Source organism: Scyliorhinus torazame, chromosome 1 (assembly GCF_047496885.1).
Source record: "Scyliorhinus torazame isolate Kashiwa2021f chromosome 1, sScyTor2.1, whole genome shotgun sequence".
Lineage (NCBI taxonomy): Eukaryota > Metazoa > Chordata > Chondrichthyes > Carcharhiniformes > Scyliorhinidae > Scyliorhinus > Scyliorhinus torazame.
The window spans coordinates 145302121-145322536 of record NC_092707.1 but is presented as its reverse complement, the minus strand read 5'-3'; the positions used below and the strand labels follow the sequence as shown (position 1 = coordinate 145322536).

Here is a 20416-nt window from a genome sequence, read left to right as displayed (position 1 = left end):
TACATCTTTTGCTGCCAACTTCCTTCTTAATTCCAAATTCTCCTTTTCTACCTCACTTACATCGACCTTACTCATTCAAAGTATGCCCTCAACTTCTTTGCGGAGCGTCCTAAGGACCTCCTCTGTGCCTCGCAATTGTGCCAAGCAGGACACGATTGCCATCGGCTTGCGAGCTTTCCCTAAGCACTTTTTGTGGATCTCGCTCAGGTTCTCCCACCAAGTATGACCTATACTCCCGGGGCCTGATTCCTCGTTGTCTCAGAATTCTCATTCCAAAGGGGCCATCTTTTCCCTTTGAGGTATTTCCTGATCTCTTCCTCCCAAATGGGACATTGTCCCACTCTACTGCTGCTGGTCGCTGCGACCGCAAATTCCTCTGGGTTCATTAGGCGCTGCATTGCCATCCTTCCTATCCAAATGCTGCTCTTCAAATTATGGGACAGGGGTATTAATCCGAATGCTGCTCTTCAAATTTGGGACGGGGTATTAAGGCGGTGCTGTAAATACGGGTACGGCTTTCGCTACTTTCTGATGTACAAACTTCCGACAGTTTTGTCGCAACAAAAAATCTATCAGTTTTACCTTATCGCCCTGTTAGTTACGCATGCATACACACACTTCCGAATTATGAGTATTGATCAGAACTGCTTGAACACTTGTGGTTTTCTGTTTCCAATTGGATCTCTAATTCAAATTCTGGGTTCTCCTGGAGTGGTTTTCCACTTCTAGATTGGGTAGAGTCAGGATGTCGCCAAATAATGTTGCTAACTTTGCCTTAGTTTAATTGCTCTGTTTTATCACCTTTGCTCTTGAGTCGCCAGGTATCCTTATGATACCGCCACGTGGTTCAAGTCCGAGTAATGATCAATAATCCAATGCACGCCCCGAACTGGGATGATGCAAATTTTATGAGGCATATGTTGGGACGTATCCCGGACCTGGAGGCGGGAAAGTTGGTAATGGGGGGAGACTTCAATACGGTGCTTGATCCAGGGCTGGACCGGTCGAGGTCCAGGACGGGGAGGAGGCCGGCAGCGGCCAGGGTGCTCAAGGACTTCATGGAGCAGATGGGAGGAGTAGATCCCTGGAGATTTAGTAGGCCTCGGAGTGAGGAGTTCTCATTTTTCTCCCATGTTCACAAAGTATACTCACGGATAGACTTTTTTGTCTTGGGAAGGACACTGATTCCGAAGGTGACAGGGACGGAGTATACGGCCATAGCCATTTTGGACCACGCTCCACATTGGGTAGACCTGGATGTAGGAGAGGAAAAAGAACAGCACCCACTCTGGAGAATGGATATGGGCTTATTGGCGGATGAGGGGGTATGTCTAAGGGTGAGGGGGTGTATCGAAAGGTACTTGGAGTTTAATGACAACGGAGAGGTTCAGGTGGGAGTGGTCTGGGAGGCGTTGAAGGCGGTGGTCAGAGGGGAACTGATATCCATAAGGGCACATAAAGGGAAGCAAGAGGGTAAAGAAAGGGAGCGATTGTTGAGAGAACTTCTGAGGGTGGACAGGCAATATGCAGAGGCACCGGAGGAGGGACTGTACAGGGAAAGACAAAGGTTACATGTGGAATTTGACCTGCTGACCACGGGTAAGGCAGAGGCACAGTGGAGGAGGGCACAGGGTGTACAGTATGAGTATGGAGAGAAGGCGAGTCGGCTATTGGCCCACCAATTGAGGAAGAGGAGAGCAGCGAGGGAGATAGGTGGGGTGAGAGATGAGGAGGGAGAGATGGAACGGGGAGCGGAGAGAGTGAACGGGATGTTCAAGGCATTCTATGAGAGGTTATATAAGGCTCAGCCCTCGGAAGGGAAGGAGGGAATGATGTGTTTCCTGGATCAGCTGGAATTCCCGAATGTGGAGGAGCAGGAGAGAGCGGGACTGGGAGCACAGATTGAGATGGAGGAGGTGGTAAAAGGGATTGGGAGCATGCAGGCGGGGAAGGCCCTGGGACCGGACGGATTCCCGGTGGAATTTTATAGGAAATATATGGACCTACTGGCCCCGCTTTTGACGAGAACCTTTAATGAGGCCAGGGAAAGGGGGAAGTTGCCCCCGACTATGTCGGAGGCGACGATATCACTCCTTTTGAAGAAGGAAAAAGACCCGCTGCAGTGTGGGTCCTACAGGCCCATTTCCCTTTTAAACGTAGGTGCTATGCTCCTGGCCAAGGTGATGGGGACGAGGATAGAAGACTGTGTCTCGGGGGTGGTCCACAAGGATCAAACTGGGTTCGTTAAGGGGAGACAGCTGAACACGAACATACGGAGACTGCTAGGGGTGATGATGATGCCCCCACCAGAGGGGGAGGCGGAGATAGTGGTGGCGATGGGCGCCGAGAAAGCATTCGACAGAGTGGAGTGGGACTATCTGTGGGAAGTGCTGAGGAGATTTGGTTTTGGAGAAGGGTTTATTGGATGGGTACAGCTGCTGTATAGGGCCCCGGTGGCGAGTGTGGTCACGAACAGGCAGAGGTCTGACTACTTCCGTCTTTATAGAGGGACGAGGCAGGGGTGTCCCCTGTCTCCGCTACTGTTTGCATTGGCGATTGAGCCCCTGGCCATAGCACTGAGGGGCTCCAGGAAGTGGAGGGGAGTACTCGGGAGGAGAAGAACACCGGGTATCATTGTATGCAGATGATTTATTGCTGTATGTTGCGGACCCAGTGGAGGGGATGCCTGAGATAATGCAGACATTCAGGGAGTTTGGGGAATTCTCGGGGTACAAATTGAATATGGGGAAGAGTGAGTTGTTTGTGGTGCATCCGGGGGAGCAGAGCAGGGGAATAGATGATTTACCGCTGAGGAAGGTAACAAGAGATTTCCGGTACTTAGGGATTCAGATAGCTAGGAGTTGGGGAACCTTACATAGGCTTAATTTAACACGATTGGTGGAACAGATGGAGGAGGATTTTAAGAGATGGGACATGGTGCCCCTGTCACTGGTGGGTAGGGTGCAGGCGGTCAAAATGGTAGTCCTCCCGAGATTCCTTTTTGTGTTTCAGTGCCTTCCGGTGATGGTCACGAAGGCTTTTTTCAAGAAAATCGAGAAAAGTGTCATGAGTTTTGTGTGGGCTGGGAAGACCCCGAGAGTGAGGAGGGGGTTCTTGCAGCGTAGCAGGGATAGGGGGGAACTGGCACTACCGAGCCTAAGTGAATACTACTGGGCCGCCAATATCTCAATGGTGTGTAAGTGGATGGGAGAAGGGGAGGGAGCGGCGTGGAAGAGATTGGAGATGGCGTCCTGCAAAGGAACCAGCCTACAAGCACTGGCGACGGCGCCGTTACCGCTCTCCCCGAAGAAATACACCACAAGTCCAGTGGGGGTGGCAACACTGAAAACTTGGGGGCAGTGGAGACGGCATAGGGGAAGGATGGGAGCCTCGGTGCGGTCCCCGAGAAGAAATAATCATAGGTTTGTCCCGGGGAGAATAGATGGGGGATTTGGAGCATGGCAGAGAGCTGGGATTGTGCAACTGAGAGATCTGTTCATAGACGGGACGTTTGCGAGTCTGGGAGCGCTGACGGAAAAATATGGGTTGCCCCAAGGGAATGCATTTCGGTACATGCAACTGAGGGCTTTTGCGAGGCAACAGGTGAGGGAATTCCCACAGCTCCCGACGCAGGAGATTCAAGATGAGTGATCTCAGGGACATGGGTGGGGGATGGTAGGGTGTCGGATATATACAGGGAAATGAGGGACGAGGGGGAGATCATGGATGAGCTGAAGGGAAAATGGGAAGAAGAGCTGGGGGAAGAGATTGAGGAGGGGCTGTGGGCTGATGCCCTACGTAGGGTAAACTGATACAATTCAAGGTTTTGCACAGGGCACATATGACCGGAGCAAGGCTCAGTAAATTTTTCGGGGTAGAGGATAGGTGTGGGAGATGCTCGAGAAGCCCAGCAAACCACACCCACATGTTTTGGTCATGCCCGGCACTACAGGGGTTCTGGGTGGGGGTGGCAAAGTTGCTTTCGAAGGTGGTGGGGGTCCGGGTCGAGCCAGGCTGGGGGTTGGCTATATTTAGGGTTGCAGAAGAGCCGGGAGTGCAGGAGGCGAGAGAGGCTGATGTTTTGGCCTTTGCGTCCCTAGTAGCCCGGCGAAGGATGTTGCTTATGTGGAAGGAAGCCAAACCCCCGGGCGTGGAGACCTGGATAAATTACATGGCAGGGTTTATAAAACTAGAACGGATAAAGTTCGCGCTAAGGGGTTCGGCTCAAGGGTTCACCAGGCGGTGGCAACTGTTCATTGACTACCTCGCAGAACGATAAAGGAAATGGGACGGTGACAGCAGCAACCCAGGGGAGGGGGGGGGGGGCGGGGGGTGTGCTTGGGTGGGTCCTCAGGGATGGTTTTTGTATAGATATTTGTACTTGGTTATGTATATTGGATTGTTTGATTTTATTATCTGGAGAATTATTATTTTTGTTATTTACTTGTTAAAACGGTCACTTATTTATATTGTTTTATTGTTGTAAAAAGGGAAAACATTTGTATTGTTTTGTTTGGCCGAAAAATTTGAATAAAATATATATTATTTTAACATAATCCAATACACCGCTTAGTAAGATTTAAATCAAAGCACATTTATTATACACAGTAATCACTGCTCATGCATAAATTCTATGTCTAAGCTCCTTCTTACAACTAACAGGCCTATACTTAACTTGGAACTGGCCCACCAGGTCAGGGAAACAAATGGCCTTTCATTCGGGTTCTGAGCCTGTGGGATTCGAAGTAGGTACAGATTGATAGCTAAGAGCGCCTATCTCATAGCGAGCGTTGAAGTAAGACTTACAATTTTGAATGGCTGTTGAAGAGTGAAGAGCGAGTGAAGAGAACTGCCAGCAGTGGAAGAGAGCGCCTTGAACTTGGGGCTCAATTCTTATAGTCCCCAGGGGCTTCCCGCCTTTCGGGGCAGATCCTGTACCTGGTCCCAAGTGATTGGACTTTGTCCCAATCACTTGGTTCGATTTTCTCCAATGCTGGAGCAGTTCCCTGATCGATGGGCGGTCTTGAGGTGGTCGTTCACCTCCTTTTGTGTAGGCTTCTGCTGGCGCCGAAGAGTCTGGTTTTGCTTTATGTGTCTAAATGTTGCTTATTGTTCCCGGGGATTGCTCATTAGTATGCAGATGGCTGGTGTTTTGTTATGCTGATGGTTGCTGGTATCGATCTTGTCTGGCCTTTCCAGAGGTAAATACATAGTCAACCTGCAGCTGCTCGTTTTTATCCAGTTGGCTGACTTTCCCATCAGCCTTTGCCGTTCGCCATTTTAAATCGGGAGTTAGCCATTTTAAGTGGCTACACTGCCTCTCCCACTATTCACCGGCCTTGTTTCGTTTGAGCAAGAGTGTAACATGGCCAGAGAATCACGCCCATTATGTCAAAGTATCATAGTGAATTAACTATGTTCAAATCCATCTTTTGTTTCCAAGTATTTGTATTTACAAGCTCAGTTGCAGTGCTGGCGCAGATCAGACGTTTGTTATAAAACATCAGTTCCACAGAAAGGGTTATGATTCATTCAATGTGCCTTTTTTGTCTAATGCTAATATTTAATCCCCTTTGACAGTACAGCTTCAGGATTAGGGCAGCATTACTACTTTCTATGTGTGTGAGAGTTTATAGTTATTGCTTACTGTGAGGACGAATGAAGAAATCTTACTTAGTGGAGGAGATGAAAGGAATGAGGTTATTCAGACTGGTTCAATTGTCAAAATGTTGCAAACTACATCATAAGTTTATATATATTTTCAGAACAAATATCTGATCTAAAGGACCACAATCAATTTTCAATCTATGCATCATGGAAGCTTTTGTTGATTTTTGTGTTTTACTAAATATTATATAACTTTTTAATTTAGATTTGTTGGCCGTTTTAAATCTCGGAAAGAGAGGGAGGCTGAACTTGGTGCAAAAGCAAAAGAATTTACCAATGTTTACATAAAGAACTTTGGAGATGATATGGATGACGAACGACTAAAAGAAATGTTTGATAAATTTGGTGAGTGTAACCCTGCTACATGTGTGGCTGGAGATGGAGATAATATAAACTGGTAGTGCTGTGCTCCTGTTTTTCAATTCCGGTAGTGATGGAAATGCACTCCTCTGCAGGACTGCTTCCAGATGTCATGGGTTGTGTTTTCATTTATTTTTCAAATTATTGTATTTTCATTTGTCTTTGAATTTTCAAGCTCTTAGCACTTGAGCATTGTTTCATGGCAATTTGTTCACCTGAAGGTTTCCTGGTATGATTAAATTATCTCAACGGTCACTTTGCTCTTTCTTGAAAATTCTTGATCAGTGCTTTGCTGTGGCATGATGCTGCTTGAGGCCAGATGCCTTTCCATCGAGAAACAATGTTTGACTCCTTCCGTATGCCTCCTAGTGAGCAGCACTGACAGGGTCCTGAATTCAGTTTTAACTGCAGATGGCCTTGGTACCGGGCAGTAGAGGAGAGAATAGTAATATTCATTCTTCAAAGAAAATCATTGAATTACCTCATTTTTTCTGGGATTTCTTTCCTCTTTATTGCTTTTTTTCATTCTTGCTAGGAAAATGTATCACTTCACAATTGTCTGCATTAAATTTCTTGAAATTCTGCCAGCCTTTCTACATCATCTTGAAGTCTATTGCTGTCCTCCTCACGGTTCATGATACTTAGTTTTATATGCTGATGGTACTTTTTGTAAATGGGGAGAGAGATAAATGCCCAATTTTAAAAATTGAATTTTCATTTTACAACCGTTTCAGGATTGTTTTATTGAGTTCATTTTTTAATGGAATGTGGGCGTTACTGGCTAGGCCAGAATATATTGCCCATCCCTAATTGCCCTTGAGAAGGTGGTGATGGGGGCAGCAAGACGGCACAGTGGTTAGCACTGCTGCCTCACGGCACCGAGGTCCCATGTTTGATCCCGGCTCTGGGTCACTGTTCGTGTGGAGTTTGCACATTCTCCCGGTGTTTGCGTGGGTTTCGCCCCCACAACACAAAGATATGCAGGGTAGGTGGATTGGCCACACTAAATTGCCCCTTAATTGGAAAAAATGAATTGGGTACTCTAAATTTAAAAAAGAGAAGGTGGTGGTGAGCTGCCTTGGACCGCTGCAGTCCCTGTGCTGTAGGCACACCCACAGTCTACTACGGAGGGAATTCCATGATTTGGACCCAGCAACTGTGAGGAACGGCGATATATTTCCAAGTCAGGATGGTGCGTGTGGTGAGTGACTTGGAGAGGAACTTCCAGGTGGTGGTGTTCCCATGCATTTGCTGCCCTTACCCATCCAGATGGTAGGGATCGTAGGTTTGTAAGGTGATGCCCAAGAAGCCTTGGTGAGTTCCTGCAGTATATCTTGTAGATGGTATACACAGCTGTCACTGTTCATTGGTGGTGGAGGGATTTAATGTTTTTTTTTTTGTTATAAATCTAGAGTACCCAATTCATTTTTTCCAATTGGGGCAATTTAGCGTGGCCAATCCACCTACCCTGTACACCTTTGGGCTGTGGGGGGGGAAACCCACGCAAACATGGGGAGAATATGCAAACTCCACATGGACAGTGACCCAGAGCCGGGATCGAACCTGGGACCTCGGCGCCGTGAGGCAGCAATGCTAACCACTGCGCCACCGTGCTGCCCTGAGGGATTGAATGTTTGAGGATAGGGTGCCACCAAGCGGGGCTGCCTTGATCTGGATGCTGTTGAGTGATGTTGCAGCTGCACTCATTCAGGTAAGGGGAGAGTATTCCATCACATTCTTGACTTGTGCTTGTCGATGGTGGACAGGCTTTGGGGAGTCAGAATGAAACTTGCATTGCAATATCCAGCTTACACATTATTGTTGCTTCCTTTATTTTTCTCTATGATCCAGCATCGCTTATGTTGTTGGAAGTCTATGTTGCATTAAAACTGAGCAGTTTCAATATTAATTGAGCTAATGTTTACCCTTTTAAACACTTGTAGAATTTAAATGAAATCATGTTACAGTTCTTCAGTTTACTCTGAGAACAGAATAAGCAAGTGCCTTTTCTGCTTCTACAATTGCCATCATTGCAACTATTGTCACTACTCGCAGTTTAAAATAAAAGGGATTCTGTGGAGATGAAATTGATTAATGCAACATTCTGAATGAGGCATAGATAGTACCAAACAAAAGATTGCACACAAAATCTGAAGACATTTTTATCAAATAAAGAACTGATGAAAATTCTACACCTATATTGCATCAATTGTTTCTCATTGGACTTAATGGGACCAATTTAAATTTTGGGGTACAAGTACCCTGAGGATGCAAGCATGCCTAACCTTTTCAGATAATGAGTCTAAAATTTTGGGTTCCTTTTAGAGGAGACACAAAGCTTTCATAACTCAATAGCAATGAAAAAATGAGTGCAAAGGTTATTACAGATGTAAATCACCAGAGAGCAGGGAAGGGAGGGGCAGTACAGATCTTCTTCTCCAGAAGGGAGCGCTTACGCTATTTCTGCAAAGGAATGCTAATTCTATTTGCTGCTTCATTAGTTTCTTATCTGCTGATATTCATCTGTCCTTTTTCTGTTTCTCTTTGCCCTCTTAGGCAAAACCCTCAGTGTCAAAGTAATGACAGATCCAAACGGAAAGTGCAAAGGTTTTGGTTTTGTTAGCTATGAAAAACATGAAGATGCTTTCAAGGTGTGTATGGAGGTCCGCAGGAGCTTTTAACTTTATGGTCCAGCATGGAAATGGATCGTGACTGCTAATTTTCTTTGGCACATGCTTAATATGCAGCTACCCAGAATGCTACTCTTACTAGACAGAATTAATCAGTCACCAAAATGAATTACTGATACCTGAAGAACACGGAGAAATTGAATTGGCCCCATACTCCCAAATTTCAATATGGTCAACTGAAAGAATTGGTGTAAAATTGGGATTTTCCAAAATTGGCATTTTCTCAACTATTTTATTTTCCAAATAAAATTTGAGGTGCTTTGAGAACTTCTAATTCTGACATTAAGAATTAGTTTCAGTGATTATAATTACTGAATTGAGAAATGAATTTTGGAATGCAAAATTGACTTCTAATAATGCAGACAAATGCTAACAATTCTGCTTTATTGAGTGCCACATGGATTAATGGAAAATGAGGCAGCCTGAGCCATAAACATATTGTACCATAAATTTCACGAGCATTTTCTTATGGTGAAAGCAAAGACAAACAATGCAGTACAACAAGATTGCCTCTATAATGTGACCTTGTTTGGATGATGTTAGACTTAATTAGACATCGTCATTTACAAAATGATTTGAAACATCAGGGTCAGTCAAACAATGCTTTGCTCCAGAAGTCAAGTCACTACAGAAATCGTTTGGTTTGTTTTTACGATTTCACCCAGTCATTTTCTTCTCTTAACCTCAGTTCGATTTTTATTTTCCTAATGACCATAACTCTTCGCTGTCGAAGCTTCTAGTTGCCAAATGCTGATTTAACTTTGCTTCCCACTTTGCAGTTTTGATGTGGAAGACAGGAAGTTGTGCATGTTTTGTGACCAGACCGCAATCTATGGCTAATACATTAAAATATTTTCGGTTTATTTAATGTATGCTGAAAGGACGATCTTACATTTTGTTACCTTTTTTTTGTTTCAATTCAGTGTTTTTGAGAGCATCTTTAAAAGCAAATGTTATCACTCACATTGAAAAGGCAGCACCGTGGCACAGTGGTTAGCATTGCTGCCTCACACCACCGAGGACCCGGTTCGATCCCGGCTCTGGGTCACTGTCCGTGTGGAGTTTGCACATTCTCCCTTTGTTTGTGTGGATTTCACCCCCACAACCCAAAGGTGTGCAGGGTAGGTGGATTGACCATACTAAATTGCTCCTTAATTGGAAAAAATGAATTGGGTACACTAAATTTATATTTTTAAAAATTACTCACATTGAATTAGAGTTTTGTCTTTTACGTTGAGAACACATTACCACTATAGTTTAATTCACATCAAAATATCTGGTTAACGCTTAAAAAAAAAAAAATCATCTTTTTAAAAGTCTTTCATGGGATTTAGGCATTGCTGGCAAGGTCCGCATTTATTGCCCATCCCTAATTGACTTCAAACTGAGTGGCTTTTATAGGACAGTTAAGAGTCAACCACATTGCTGTGTGTCTGGAGTCACATAGCAGGCCAGACCAGGTAAGGAGGGCAGATTTCCTTCCGTAAAGGACAATAGTGAACCAGATTGGCTTTTACAACAATTAATGACAGTTTCATGGTCACCATTACTGAAGCAAGCTTTATATTCGAGATTTTATTAACAGAATTTAAGTCCCACCAGCTGCTGTGGTGGGATTTGAACCAGTGTCCCCAGAACATTAGTCTATGTCTCTGGTTTGCTAGTACAGTGACAGCACGACTGTGCCATCATCTCCCTATTATTGCAAGGGTACATTTCAGCTTTTGCATAAAACATGAATATATCATTAGTTTTAATGGACACTGCAATTATTTTATTAGATAAGCTAATTTCTAAGTTTGCGAAAAGTCTATCAATATCTATTAATCAGCTGAGCCTTACAGACCATGAAGCCTTGGGTCAAATGCTTGCATTTTGCTAGGTCAGCTAATTTGAGATAAGGCAGCAGTAGGATGCAACCATGAGTGTTCTTCTACTTGGGAGAAGAAAATTAGCCAGGATTTCTATTGCTCATTATTATCCAGGTGACCCTGCTGGCAGTTAATTTGCACAGGTGAGGACAGGATTGTGTACAGTGTAAAGATCCTCCTGTTTAAACCCTGTTTGTTTACTGTTTTCCCCTTTTGTTTTTTGCTATCACAATTTTTAGCCATGGATATTAAATGTGCCTGTGACTTTAATGCGGGCTTTGCCTTTAATTCAAGAGATTAGTGATGACTCAGTGTGACTGACTTGGCTGGTGGCCAATGAACTGGCTTGAAATGCTGGGTTTTGTCAATTGGTTTTGATTTCTCTGGAATGTCTCTCTCCCCAGTAAGGCTTGGTTGTTTTAGTTTCACTTTCAATTCAGAAGCTGGAAGAAGCATCTCTGATTTTTGCTCCAAAGATCTGATGAATTCTCTGTAAAGAATCCAGTGTAAGAACTCTTCTTTTTTCCCAGTAAAGCTGGTTGTAATTTTAGTGAAACTGCAAAGGATTGAGATTGAAACTCGGGCTGGAAGCTGGGTTTGATGTGAGACAGAAAGTCTTAAGAGAGAAGTAGGCTCAAAGGTGGACCTTTGAGTTGAAGGCCCAGTTTAGTAAAGGCTAAAGTGTTTCTCCAGAAGAAATCCTACTGCCTGTGAGTACTGAATGATCACTTTCTGCTAGAAGACCATCACCAACTGTACACTGGTGGCTTTTTTAAAAAATTATATTTTTATTCAACATTTTTTTTTGTTGATAAATTTAGAATACCCAATTATTTCTTTTTCTTTCTCCAATTAAGGGGCAATTTAGCATGGCCAATCCACCTACACTGCACATCTTTGGATTGTGGGGGGTGAAACCCACGCAGACATAGAGAGAATGTGCAAACTCCACACGGACAGTGACCCAGGATTCTGACCCGGGTCCACAGCGCCGCAGTCCCAGTGCTAACCACTGCGCCCATGCCGCCCCTTTATTCAACATTTTAACATATTTACACCAACAGTACCTGGCGCCCCATCCCCTACCCCTCGACAGCAACCAGGTCTCCAAAATGAAAAATAAACAGCCCCCATTTCTGGTGGAATCCCTCAATTGTTCCTCTCAGAGCAAATTTCATCTTTTCCAAGGACAGAAACTCTCAACAAGCCCCCCAGCCACGCCAAGGCACTAAGGGGAGAAGCTGACCCCATCACAATAAAACCCGCCTACGAGCAATCAATGAGGTGAAGGCTAAAATGTCTGCCCTCGCTCCTGTCTGCAACTCCGGCAGGTCTGACACTGCGAATATAACCTCTAGGGGACCTAGCTCCAATTTCATATGCAGAACCGTGGATATGGTGCTGAAAGACGACCCCAAATATTTCTCCAACTTCGGGCAGGAACAGAACATATGGACATGGTTGACTGGGCCCTCCCACACCGCTCGCGACTATCCTCCACCTCAAACAGCCGGCTCATCTTTGCCTTCATTAAGTGCACCTGAATCAACCCCAGCCTCGCATACGAGATTGAGGCATTGACACTTCGCACCATAATCCTTCTTCCAGCCCCATCCTCAACTCTTCTTCCCACTTGGCTTTAATCCATTCCATTGACTCCTTGTGCTCCTCCATAATCCTACTATAGGTGCCACTTGAAAACTCAGGAAAGGCATTCTTGCAAAATTCCGCACCTGCATATACCTAAAGTCCTCCACACTGCAGCCCATACTTCACCCCCAACACCTCCAAACGACAAGCCCAGCCTATCCATCCCTCGGAAAAATGCCTTTGGCAAAAAGACTAGCAGACACGAACAAAAACAGAAACTGTGGCACAGTGGTTATCACTGTTGCTTCACAGCGCCAGGGACCCGGGTTCGATTCTTGGCTTGGATCACTGTCTGTGCGGAGTCTGCACGTTCTCCCCCTGTCTGCGTGGATTTCCTCCGGGTGGTCCGGTTTCCTCCGCAAGTCCCGAAAGACATGCTTGTTAGGTGAATTGAACATTCTGAATGCTCCCTCTTGTGTACCCGAACAGGCGCCGTAGTGTGGGACAAGGGGATTTTCACAGTAATTTATTGCAGTGTACATGTAAGCCTACTTGTGACACGAATAAAGATTATTATTAGATTCATTTTGACTGCCTACACCTGGCCAGCCAATGAAATAGGAGACTACAAGGGAGGAGGGAGGTCGAGGGAGAGAAAGCGAGAGTGAGGAAAAGTGTGAGATAGAGTGAGAGGAAAGATCGGGGAAGAGCGAGGGAGAGGGCGAGAGCGAGTAAGGGCAGGCAAGTGATGGCGAACGTGAGCAAGAGAGAGGGACTGGGAGTGCGAGCGACAGGGAGACCAAGGGAGAGGGAGTGTGAGAAGGGGGAGAGCGAGAATGAAGGAGAATGAGAACGAGGGAGAGCTAGCAGCAGGGAAAGCAAGGGGCTTGGAGAACGAGGGAGAGGGAGAACAAAGGGGAGGGAGAGTGAGAGGGTGGAAGAATGAGGGGTCGGAAGAACGGGGCGAGGGAGATCGTGGGGCAAGGAGGGTGTGTGAGAGCGAGAGGGAGGGAGAGTGAGCAGGAAAGCGGGTGCGGAGAAGTGAGGGAGGGGGAGGGAGAGCAAGGGGTGGGAGAGTGAGGGAGGGAGGAGAGTGTGGGGGGAGTGATAGAGAGGGGGACAGAGAGTGTGAGGGGTGAGAGAGTGTGGAGGAAGGGGGAAACCATTACAGACTCAAAATGGAAATCTCTACCTGAAAGCCTCGATTGAAGAAAGCTGTGCTAGAAACAGCCATCTGTAACAAAGTCTCTTTCGTTTTACTTTCAGCATTATTTTTACACCCATCTTCCCCCCTCTGTGTTTGTCTGTCTTGTGTGCGTGAGTGTGTGTGAGTAGGGGGGGGTTAGGAATTAGTCAACCTTTTGTATTTGCTGCATATTTAACTATAGTGTCATTAATAAAATTAGTTGTTTTTAAATTAAAAAAAGAAAAGAAATAGGGAGACTATCCCACCTTCCCAAATCCTCCATCACCTTTTCCACCAAGCTCGTGAAATTTAGGTTATGGAATCGAGCCAAATTCCGCGTACCTGTACCCCCAAGTACCTAACGTCAGCTGTCGCTACCCGAAATGGCAACCCTCCCACTCCCACCAGCACCTAGAGGAGATACAACAAAATACTCACTCTAAGTTCAATTCATACCCCGAAAACGCCCCAAATTTCCCTAGCCAACCCCATTATGTCCCTCACCGATGAGCCTAGGTCTGAAATTTACAACATCAAATCATCTGCATACAAAGATATCCTGTGTTCCATCCCCCCCCCCATAAGACCAAACCACTCAGCGCAATCGGCAAGGGCTCAACTGCCAACCGAACAAGAGGGTGGACATGGGACATCCCTGTCTCGTTTCCCGGAATAGTGGAAAGTACTCCAATTGCGTCTCGTTCGTCCACAAACAAGCTGTCGAATCCTCGGAGAACAATTTTACCCAAGCCACAAACTTAGGCCCAATCCCAAACTTCTCCAGTACCGTAAACAAATAACTCCACTCCACTCTGTCAAATGATTTCTCTGAATCTAACACCACCACCATCTCTAACTCCCTCCCCTCTGCTGGAGAAAGAACCACATTCAGCAGCCGCCACACGTTCGATGACAGCTGCCTGTCCTTAATGAACCCCGTCTGATCCTCCCCCATTACCTTTGGGAAACACTCCTCCAGCCTCACCGCCAACACCTTTGGCAATATCTTGGCATCCACATTCTGTATATAATAGGCCTATATGACCCATACTCCACCGGATCCTTCTTTTTCAGTAACAATGAAATAGATGTCTGCCATGTTGTCTCCGGCAGCCCCCCCCCCCCAAAACCATTGCATCTTCAAACATTTCCAACATCATTGGTGCCAGCTTGTCCTTATAACTTTTTATAAAACGCCACTGGGAACCCATCCAGCCACGGTGTCTTACCTGATTGCATATTTCCTATGGTTGCCTCCACTTCGTCCTAATGGCTCCTCTAACCCGGCCCTCTCCTCCTCTCCCACCTTTGGCATTCCCAGTCTCTCCAAAAACTCCCTCATCTCCGACACATCCTCCGGCAACTCCGAAACCTCTATAAAAGTCCTCAAACACCCTATTTACCTGCTCCGGAGCTGTTCCATCCTTAATCAACATGATCTCTCTTGCCACTACCTGCCAACGGAGCTGGCCCACCAGCAATAGACTGGCCTTCTCGGCATACTCATACACAACGCCCGCGCTTGCCTCACCTGACGGACCACCCTCCCCGTAGACAGGCGGTCAAAGTTTGCCTGCAATTGCTTCCTCCTCACCAATAGCTCCGACTCCGCATATCTTCCATCCACCTCCAAAATCTCTATTAGCCGCTGCTGCTCCTCCCTCACCTCCCTATCCACCCTTGCCTTGAAAAGGCAAGAAAACCTGCGCTCCACTCTCCGGTCCTCCCAGCACTCGTACGTTCCATATCACCACTCTGACTGGACCAAATTCAGTCCAGTCACAGGCCTTCTGCCTTCACAAACACCACCATCGCCGTCTCAAAGTAATAGTCTCGGCTGTTGTGCGTAACCCGCAGCTTCGCTGGGTAGACCGCACCAAACCACACGTTGTGCTTGTACAGCACTGCCCGAAGGCCGCCCGCCTCTTTGTCAGCTCCGTAGTTAAGTCCTGCTATATGCATATACCCTTGCTTTCCCACTCCATCACGCGCTTCTGCTTCGCCCATCTCAGGCACTGTCTCCTTCACCTGGAAATTATGGAAACAGACGATCAGTGACCTCAGTGGTTCATTCATCCTCTGTTTCGGCTAGAGCGACCGGTGAGCCCTGTCCAATCCATTCTGGGGGGGATCCTCCCCCATCAATTTGCAAGTATGCTGTAGGCCTCTGGCTCTCCACCCCTTCAGGCACACCCACGTTCCTCAGGTTATATCTGCCGAACATGTTCTCCTGGTCTTCTACTTTGGCTCTCAGCTGATCTTTGCTGATCACTGAAACCCTCTGCAGCTCCTCATCCATCGAGGTGAACTGGTCACTGTGTCATGACAAGGCTTCCTCCAACCCTTTCATTTTCTTCCCCTTCTCCCGTACCGTTGTCAAAGTTCTCACCAACTTCTCTCTCACCGGGGCAAGGGTCTCTTCCACCCACACCTTAACCAATTCCATCGTCACCATTTGATACTTTTCTAAATAATTCGAAAACAGCCGTTCGAACTCTACAGCCATCACCTCCGTCATCTTCTCCACTGTGATGAGCGTGCTCCCACCCAACGAGCTCTCCCACCTTCTTTCCTCCTGCTGCATCTTTCACCACGCTCGTTGGCGGCCTTTTGCTCACTACTTTCTTCCCTAGATTCTTCTCTGGTTTTTGACATTCTACAAATGCCCTAAATCTTCCCACAGTTCCTCATGGACAAATTGTCACCAAACACCGGGCTGAAAGGGCCAAAAAAGACTGCTCTGGCAGGAGCCACCAAACATGCGACCTCTACCTATGTGCCGCAACCGGAAGTCATCGTATACCGGTAGCTTTGCATGCTGGAAGGAAACTTACGGAAAGGAATTCAACATTAAAAGCAAGGACTCTTAATCCTTATTGCTTTTACCCCTTTCCATCCCTCGGTTTGTTTCTCTTGTGTGTGTGATTTAAAAAAAAATATATATATTTTTATTCTCCTTTTTCACATTTTCTCCCGAATTTACACCCACCAACAATAAAAAATAACCAGCAACAGATATGTCAATCCCCATAACAATAACAACGCTCCCATCCTCCCACCAACCCCCAAACATCAGCCCTCATGATTACATAAACAAATGACAAAAAGGAATCAGGGATTACCCATAGTCACCCTTAATATACACAGCCCCCCCCCCCCACCCCAAACTAATGTTCGTGATGCTCGATCAATAACTCCAGAAGCGAGATTGGAGACAATTGAAGTCTTTATTACACTCTATATTTCCCCCAGCAGCGCAGGTGCAGAAGGCAGCTGCTGGGGCGACATGGGTTCTTATACTCCGCCTTACTGGGCGGAACCAGCAGGCAGGCTTAACCAATGAAAACAGTACCTTCTACACCAATGATCTTACAGCATTACAGTGTACCGTAATACCTCTAATACAGACTACCACATGATTCCGGCGGGGGTGGTGGCCTCGCATTACACAGTGGTCGAGGTTAAGGTTATGGAGGTACCTGGTATGCATCAGTACAGTGGTTTTGCTTTGTTACATCGCAACTATTTACAAAATTTATTTACAGTTCAGAATGAAGCAATTAGTCGATCGGGGGCCCTAGTCGGCCTCTGCGATCGTCGTAACTTCGGTAGTGATGCAGGCGCCGGTTCGGGCATCTGTGGCTCCGGGAGCGTGGCTTCGGCTCCTTCGGCAGCTTCATCACCCCTAGACGGGACCGGTGGGAGGACCGATCCACCTGGGTAGGCTGTGGGGTGCGCCGGTGGGAGGGAGGGTGGGATTGGTGGTGGGGGTGTGTGTGGGGATCCAGCGGGCGCCAGGTCCCGTAGGGAGACCGTATCCTGTCGGCCGTCGGGGTATGCCATGTATGCGTATTGAGGATTAGCGTGGAGGAGATGGACCCTCTCGACCAATGGGTCCAACTTGTGCACCAGCACATGTTTGCGGAGCAGGATGGGGTCCAGGAGCTGCCAGCCAGGTTGGGAGTGAGGTCCCGGAGGAGGACTTCCTAGGGAAGACAAGGAGACGTTCGTGAGGTGTTTGGTTGGTCGTGGTACACAGCAGTGACCGGATGGAGAGGAGGGCATCCGGGAGGACCTCCTGCCAGCGGGAGACTGGGAGATTCCTGGACCGTAGGGCCAGTAGGACAGTCTTCCAGACCGTTCCGTTCCCCCTCTCGACCTGTCCGTTTCCCCAGGGGTTGTAACTGGTCGTCCTGCTCGAGGCAATGCCCTTGCTGAGCAGGAATTGACGCAGTTCATCGCTCATAAAGGAGGACCACCTATCGCTGTGTATGTAGGCGGGGAAACCGAACAGTGTAAAGATACTGTGGAGAGCTTTTATGACTGTGGCTGCGGTCATGTCAGGGCAGGGAATGGGAACCGGGAGTACTCGTCAATCGCGTTCAGGAAGTGTTGCGGTCGGTGGAGGGATGGGGCCCTTTGAAGTCCATACTGAGGCGCTCAAAGGGACGGGAAGCCTTTATCAGGTGCGCTTTCTCTGGCCTGTAGAAGTGCGGCTTGCACTCTGCGCAGATTTGGCAGTTCCTGGTGGCTGTCCTGACATCCTCGATGGAGTAGGGCAGGTTGCGGGTCTTAATGAAATGGAAGAATCGAGTGACCCCTGGGTGGCAGAGGTCCTCGTGGAAGGCTCGGACGCGATCCGCTTGTACGTTGGCACATGTGCCGCGGGATAGGGCATCAGGAGGCTCGTTTAGCTTCCCGGGACGATACAAGATCTCAGTTGTAGGTGGAGGTTCGATCCTCCACTGTAAGATCTTGTCGTTCTTTATCTTGCCCCGCTGTGCATTATTGAACATGAAGGCCACCGACCGTTGGTCAGTGAGGAGAATGAATCTCCTGCCGGCCAGGTAATGCCTCCAATGCCGCACAGTTTCTACTATGGCCTGGGCCTCCTTTTCAACTGAGGAATGGAAGATTTCTGAAGCGTGGAGGGTGCGTGAGAAGAAGGCCACGGGTCTGCCCGCTTGGTTGAGGATGGCCGCCAGAGCTATGTCGGACGCGTCGCTCTCGACTTGGAAGGGGAGGGACTTGTCGATGGCGTGCATCATGGCCGTTGTGATGTCTGCTTTGCTGCGGCTGAAGGCCTGGCGGGCCTCTTTCGACAGGGGAAAAGCCGTGGATTGGATCAGCAGCGGGCCTTGTCCGCATAGTTGGGGACCCACTGGGCATAATAAGAGAAAAATCCCAGGCAGCGTTTCAGGGCTTTGGAGCAGTGAGGGAGGGGGAACTCCATGAGGGGGCGCATGCGTTCAGGGTCTGGGCCTATAACTCCATCATGCACTACGTAGCCGAGGATGGCTAGACGGTTGGTGCTGAATACGCATTTATCCTTGTTATATGTGAGATTAAGGAATTATTGCGGTATGGAGGAATTTTCAAAGGTTGGTGTCGAGGTCTTGCTGGTCGTGGCCGCAGATGGTGACATTACCGAGGTACGGAAATGTGGCCCGCAAACCGTACCAGTCAACCATTCGGTCGACCTCTCGTTGAAAGACCGAGACCCATTAGTGACACCGAAGGGAACCCTTAGGAAGTGGTAGAGCCGCCCATCTGCTTCGAAAGCAGTGTATTTGCGGTCGCTAGGGCGGATGGGGAGCTGGTGGTAGACGGGCTTTAGATCCACCGTGGAAAAGACCTTGTATTGTGCGATCCTGTTGACCAGATCGGATATGCGGGGGAGAGGGTACGCGTCAAGCTGCGTATACCTGTTGATGGTCTGGCTATAATCGATGACCATCCTATGCTTCTCCCTGGTCTTTACAACCACTACTTGAGCTCTCCAGGGATTATTGCTAGCCTCAGTGACACCTTCCCTCAGTAATTGCTGGACCTCCGACCTAATAAAGGTCCAGTCCTGGGCACTGTACCGTCTGCTACTGGTGGCGACTTGTTTGCAATCTGGGGTGAGGTTCGCAAACAGGGAAGGCGGATTGACCTTGAGGGTCGCGAGGCTGCAGACAGTGAGGGGTGGTGTAGGGCCGCCGAATTTAAAGGTTAAGCTTTGGAGGTTGCATTGGAAATCTAACCCGAGGAGTGTGGCAGCGCAGAGGTGGGGAAGGACATAGAGCCGGTAATTTTTAAACTTCCTTCCCTGGACCGTGGGGTTCGCTATGCAGAACCCCTTGACCTCCACTGAATGAGACCCGGAGGCCAGAGAGACTTTTTGGTTAACTGGGTGAACGGGGCGAGAACAGCGCCTTACCGTGTTGGGGTGTATGAAGCTCTCAGAGTCGATCAGACAGGATGTTTCATGCCCATTGATGAGCACGGTCGTCGTTGCAGTCGAGAGTGTTCGGGGCTAAGACTGGTCCAGGGTCACCGAGGCTAGTCGTGGCAGAAGTTGGATGTTCTCCTCAGGTGGTGTGTGGTCATCCGAGTCGGGGTCCTGAGAGTCCAGCCAAGATGGCGGCGCCCACTGGTCGCACATGGCTGGGGGTGCACAAGATGGCGGTGCCCATCCATCACACGTGGTGTCCGAGAGACGAGATGGCGGCGCCTGGAGGCCACACGTGGCCCTGAAGGAGGAAGATGGCGGCACCCGCTGGCCACACGTGGCCCGTGGAGAGGGTTGTGGCGGCCCCGAATCGCCTCCGGAGACCGCAGCGACCACTCGGGCCTGGCATACCGCCCTTTTTGCCGCATCCTTTGCAGAGTGATGAGGGGGCCGGACAGTGCTGTCGGGGGTGCTTGGCTTGCCCACAAAAATAGCAGCGGGGCCCCCCGAGGTTGCCTGGCAGTCTCGCAGCGCAGGCTTGTGGGGTGATGGGGATGCATTGGAGTCGGTCGCGGGGGATTCCATGCTGCCCAAGGGGCTGCCGCGCAGTCGGGGAAGTAAGCGTGGGCATTTCGGGAGACCACATCCAGGGAGCTAGCAAGGGCCCGTGCCTCCTTGAGGCCTAGTGTCTCTTTCTCCAGCAATCGCTGGCGGATTTGGGAGGACAGCATACCTGCAACAAATGCATGCCGGATCAAAAGTTCTGTGTGATCGCTGGCCAAAACCTGCGGGCAGTTACAGTTCCTCCCCAACACCAGGAGCGCACGGTAGAATTCAT

The 20416-nt window shown here is 48.2% G+C and overlaps 1 protein-coding gene across 4 annotated transcripts in view; it reads left to right on the top strand.

Annotated features, from left to right (window-relative positions):
• The window catches only part of pabpc4 (poly(A) binding protein, cytoplasmic 4 (inducible form)), a 100520-nt gene that overhangs the window by 26321 nt on the left and 53783 nt on the right, over window positions 1-20416 (top strand). For 3 of the 4 annotated variants that reach the window (XR_011943266.1, XM_072500957.1, XM_072500958.1), the window contains 2 exons: window positions 5873-6012; window positions 8584-8678. Coding sequence is in view for 2 of the 4 variants with exons in the window: in XM_072500957.1 (XP_072357058.1) it covers window positions 5873-6012; window positions 8584-8678 (235 nt within the window). In the remaining 2 variants the exon portion in view is untranslated. The remainder of the gene's footprint in view (window positions 1-5872; window positions 6013-8583; window positions 8679-20416) is intronic. The other variant, XR_011943272.1, reaches the window with a different exon arrangement.